General features: G+C 43.4%; 1 protein-coding gene across 1 annotated transcript; it reads right to left on the bottom strand.

Annotated features, from left to right (window-relative positions):
- Positions 1-1,649: 1,649 nt before the first annotated feature.
- FIBIN (fin bud initiation factor homolog (zebrafish)) lies at positions 1,650-2,285 on the bottom strand. Its single transcript, XM_006883711.1, has one exon. The coding sequence runs from the start codon at positions 2,283-2,285 to the stop codon at positions 1,650-1,652; it is 636 nt and encodes a 211-aa protein (XP_006883773.1).
- Between the last annotated feature and the right edge of the window lie 2,980 nt (positions 2,286-5,265).

The raw sequence follows: 5,265 nt of genomic DNA, 5'->3' as shown, positions 1-5,265 counted from the left end.
CTAGGGCACCATAGCTCCTCAGGCATTGTTTAGGAATGGGAAATGCCTGATACACGGGAGAGAAATAATGGCTCATTTTCAAACAATCAAATATAGACATGTATTTATTTTTGTGCATGCCTGTGTGTTTGTGAGAGAGAAAGATAAAGAGAAGGCACATTTAAGGTACAGGTCAGGATTAAGGCAAGGAAAGACATAGAATAAAATGAATATCCACCATTTAGAACCATTCATTAAGTAACATAAGCCTGGCTTAATTATTAAACATCTTCACAGCTTTACCATTCAGACATGGAATTTTTCTGCTGCTTATTGATGACCTGCCTGCATGGTACCACTTTCTTAGACTTGTGATTTTTCTAATCGACTGTACAGGGGAAACAATAAAGCAAAACAAAAACCATGGAGAAAATTGGAGATATAAGCAGGACAACAGAGAGCTAACTTCTGGCACTGGATAGAGGTTTCTTTCTCCCTTTTTTTGTTTTGAAAAGAATAAGGGTGGTCAGGGAAGGGAGGATTGCCAAATATGCAGCTATCTTTTCCTCTGCCTTCTTGTTCCAGTACTCTAAATAAACTGGCTTAAGTTCCATTCTTTTCTTTCTTTCTGTTCACCCTCCTCCCCTTGAAATATAAATGCTACGGATTCAAATTAGAAAAATAAGCCAGTATTGTATGAGAAGATATTTATTGGCTAAATAATAGAACTTAGCTAAAGACAAATCAGAGACTTAGAATTCCCCAACATGAAGTACACGTTTCAGATAAGCAAACAGAAGCCAAACACCCAAATGAGAAAGGATACACTGGTAACTTAAATTACAAGCACTTAAGTTACCCAGAGTATCTACTTCTTTGTGATTGACTGGGGCACTGATGACAAAGCATAGACATATAATGAAAGACAAGGACATAAATGCTCCAAAGTAACTCAAAACACAAATGTGCAGGTGTAACCGTGACAAAAGCTTAGACTCCTTAGATGTGGCTACTTTAACGTACACACACTCCCTAGAAGCACCTCAGAAATGTCCCTCCAAAGCTTATTTAAATTCACTTTCTAACCAAATATGCTTACAAAACACAACTCATAGACCACGGTTAATAAATAAGAGAGAGAGAAAAAAAAGAGACAGAACAGACAATTTTGATTGGCCTGCAGGCGTGCAGAGGAGCACCTTGGCTCTCATTTGACAAGCAGGCAACTTTGACAGCTTCCAGAGTTCAGCCAGAGACAAGGCTGACGTGGAAAGGAGCAATTCTTTAGCTCTGCTTCCAGACTGTCTCCAGGATGGGGAGGTTTAAGCCATTCCTACCGTAGACCAAGTGTCCTGTTAGATGGGGCTGCCACAGGTGTCTTTGCAGAGATCGAAAGCCCCCTCGGAAAGGCAGGAGGTGCTGCGTTACATTGTTCTTCCCAGGCAGCAAATCAGTAACAACCACATGTTTCATGTGCAAAACCCAAACCACTCAGCTCTCCCTTTTTTTCCTCTTTTGAGAACCCCAGATGCATTCTCATAGTGCAAATCTGGACTAGAAAAATGATAAACATAAGGGAAATGCAAGCCCCCCCTCCCCCCCCTTTCCATTCCTCAGCCTCCACGACGGGGCTGGTGGGAGGGCCTCTCTCTGGCTGTGTGCCCTTCCATCTACACTTTGAGATAGTCATTTTTCAGCCGCCCTAGACGGGTCCCATGGCTCCTGATGGTAAGGGCCAGCAGCTCGTACTTGTCCCTGAGCCCCACGGAGATGTCCAGTGTTTCCTTCAAAAGGGACCTGGTGTGGACCAGCATGCCCAGGAAGTCCTCGTTGAGCCTGCTCTCCTGTCGACTGTCCTGCTCCTGGCCCTGCTTGAACTTGCTTTCGAGCTCCGTGAGGGACTTGTCGGAGTTGGAGTAGGCATCCCCGATCTGGTGGGACTCGCGCCTCAGGTACTTGCCGTAGCTTTCTTCCCCATCCAGGTCGTAGGAGATGCTCTTACTGATGCCCTCCAGGACGCGCCCTGCATCCTCCACCTGGCGACCCAGCACCGTGAACTCCTCCCTCAGGGTGAGACTTAGCAGGCTGCTGGCCTGGCTCCCCTCCCCTTGGGAGCAACGGCGGTGGTCACTCACCCTGAAGAGCAGCTGACATTTTTCAGGGTCATCGTTCTCCTCATAGTCCCCGTCGGGCACGAAGTAGTGATGCAGGGTCCCATTGGACATCTCCGGGTAGAGAGGGCCGTCAAAATAGCCCTGACATAAGTGGCAGAAGAAAACCATTCCGAGGAACCTCAGAAACACCATTCTGGACATTCAGGGATACTGGGGACCCCAGGAGAAGATGCTTGGTCCAGGAACAAGAACAGGGGTCCCCTTGTAAGTCAGTGCCTCCTCGAGCCCAGAGACTCCTCAGCCCTGGCCGGCTTGCAGCACCCTGATCCCGTCTCCCCAGCAGGCTTCATGTGGCTGTGCACACCAGCTCCGGTGTGGTAGCACCTCGAACAGCTCAGGATGCACTTTTGCGTTGTGCCCTAAGGCTGGAAATGTGCTGGCTGCACAGGGGCGCAGTGGGGTGGAGAATCCGTCCTCAGGGGCTCTGGTTAGATGCTGGCTGAGCTGCCACACTCCTAGAGTCCTGCCTTGCTCCTGGTAGATGGAGGTAGCCGAAGAGAGAAAGTCTCTTGCCCTCTAATACTATTTCTACTTCTGGACTGGGAATGCAGAGCTTTTCCTTTGGCTAATGATATTCTGAGGATCTCTCTCCTCTCAAATTACAGCTGGTTTCGTCACTTGGAAGCCAGTGAACAAGTTTGGAAAGAAACCTCTTACCAGGTCTCTGTTATTAAAGGTACAGGGACTCTTTTTAGCGATTGCAAGGGGAGATCTTGCAAAGCAGAGACTAGCTTAAAGAGATAAGAGTAGAGAAACAGAATAGCTATACTAAAAATAAGTTTGTTTCTATCATGTTGGGGGAGTCTACTTTGCAGAAGTATATGCCCTCTATTTTTTAAATTATTTCTTTTTTTAATTAATTTTAATGAACATTTACAGAGATTTTGGATTTCCATTCATTCATTGTTGCATTTTTTTTCTCCCTGCCCAACCCCTCCCCCTCAGTTCACTCTTCTCTTTGAAAAGTAAAATTATTTCATTGGTATACAATCCCCTGCCTCCTCCCACCCCAAGTACACTCTACTATGCAACCTTCATTCTGGACTCTTGTCATAACTATAATACCCAATCATATATCACTTTTAAACAGTTCTCTCCCTCATCTGTTTCAATGCAGTATACATTATTTATCCAATTTTTCTCAGTCTCACCCCAACCCTGATGTCAGTCCCATTCTGCAACAGTGGCATTATGCAGTATTTGTCCTTTTGTGACTGAGATCTTTCACTCAGCATAATGTCCTCCAGGGTCACCCATTTTAAATAATATTGCATGAGTTCCTTGTTTTTCAATGCAGCATAATGTTCCATTGTGTGAATATACCACAGCTTTTCTATCCATTTGTTTGTTGATGGGCACTTAGGTTGTTTTCAACTCTTTGCTATTGTGAGCAAAGCCGCAATAAACATGGGTGTACATATATCCGCCTGAGTAGCAGTTATGGTTTCCTTAGTGTATATTCCCAGTAATGGAATTGCTGGGTCAAATGGTATTTCTATTTGCAACTTTTTGAGAAACTTTCATACAGCCTTTCATAGTGGTTGCACCATTTTACACTCCCACCAACAGTGAATAAGGGTTCCAGTTTCTCCGCAACCTCACCAGCATTTGTTGTTTGCTGCTCTGTTAAATTTTGGCACTCTTACTGGAGTGAGATGATATCTCATATTTGTTTTGCCCTCAAATTTTTAAAGCAAACATAAATTTGGTTGTATTTGTTGACTATGCTCCTTTTAAGAGTTTGTGACTCTGATATAAAAATGCAACTATGGGAAATGAAAGTTTTGTTTGTAAATGCTTAGTTAAAATGGTTAGTAACAGAAGTAATTGGGGTAGGTGTGCCAGAAACAGTAAGATTTGGCATAGGATAGAGCAGGGTTTAAGGTTGTTGTGCATAGGATCCCTGTGAGTTGCAGGCGACTGGATGGTACATACCAACAAACAACAACAATGGAAGTGAAGCATGAAGCATATAAAATATTAATTAATGTATGTTAATGTGTATAAGAACAAAATCTGGAATAACAACAAAAGAGCAAAGGTTTTAAAAGGGTATTGCCTGCTTTATTTTAAAAGGGTTCACAACTCACACTTACTGCTGCCCAATCCGAACAAACCTACTGTCAGTTAACCCCGCAGTAGGTATGAATCATACTGGCACTGTAAGCGGCATCGGGAGGGGATTGCTCTTCCTCCTCCCACAGAGTCACGGGTGGACTCGAACCACATGCAGCCTTTGGGTTAGCAGCACGACTCTGTATGGACTACACCACCAGTGCTTCCTGAAGTCAAAGGGTGGATGAGAGAACACTTTAATTTTGTGGAAAAACTGCACATGCATTGCATCTTTGACCTAACGCCTGTGTAGTAATTGCCTCTTTCAGGATTCGGACTAGTTTTTGAAGAATTGTTGTTGTTGTATACCTAACAACATAGCCTGATTGTGGTGGAACCAATCCTAGGCCACACATTCTTTTAACTTAATTTGGACATAGATTTCTTCTTCTGCAACTCCTTTCCTGATTAACACCTACTCATCATTCTTGCCTTACTCATAGTGTCATTGCCTCCAGAAGCCCTCTAATCTTATCTCTTTTGTCCATCAGGCCTTCTTTCATCTCTTTCCTGACAATTTGCACTGTTTAAAGGTGTACATCAGTTCCTAGGTATGTACCAGGGACATTTTGGATTTGATACCAGAGTACTGTAATGAAATGATCCACACTATTTCCACCCCCTCCTCCAGTTTCTCATTTCATGGCCTAGTGGTAAGAAACTGTGCTGCAATCCCAAAGGCACGTGGTTCAAATCCTCCAGCTGCTCCATAGGAGTGCAATTTACTGTCCCTGAAAACCCACTGATCAGTCATGGGTCAGTTCTGACTCGATGGTACACAATAACAACAATACTATAAATAGTCTATTAAGTGTGCATAAATAGCATCGTGAGAAAGTTTGAAATATTACAAGAATTAACAGAATGTGACATAGAGTGAAAAAAAGGAAGCTCGTGTTATTAGAAAAATGGTACTGATAGACTTACTAAAAGAATGATTTCAGCAAACTTTTAAATAGTTAAAAAAAACCCACACCATAAAACCAAACCAACAAAA

The sequence above is a fragment of the Elephantulus edwardii genome, unplaced genomic scaffold (assembly GCF_000299155.1).
Source record: "Elephantulus edwardii isolate Elephantulus edwardi_28Jun2011 unplaced genomic scaffold, EleEdw1.0 scaffold00029, whole genome shotgun sequence".
Lineage (NCBI taxonomy): Eukaryota > Metazoa > Chordata > Mammalia > Macroscelidea > Macroscelididae > Elephantulus > Elephantulus edwardii.
This window is presented reverse-complemented; position numbering and strand designations above follow the sequence as displayed.

What these genes read in the sequence shown, in the direction of transcription:
- FIBIN (XM_006883711.1), bottom strand. Translation starts at nt 2,285, where the DNA reads ATGGTGTTTCTGAGGTTCCTCGGAATGGTTTTCTTCTGCCACTTATGT.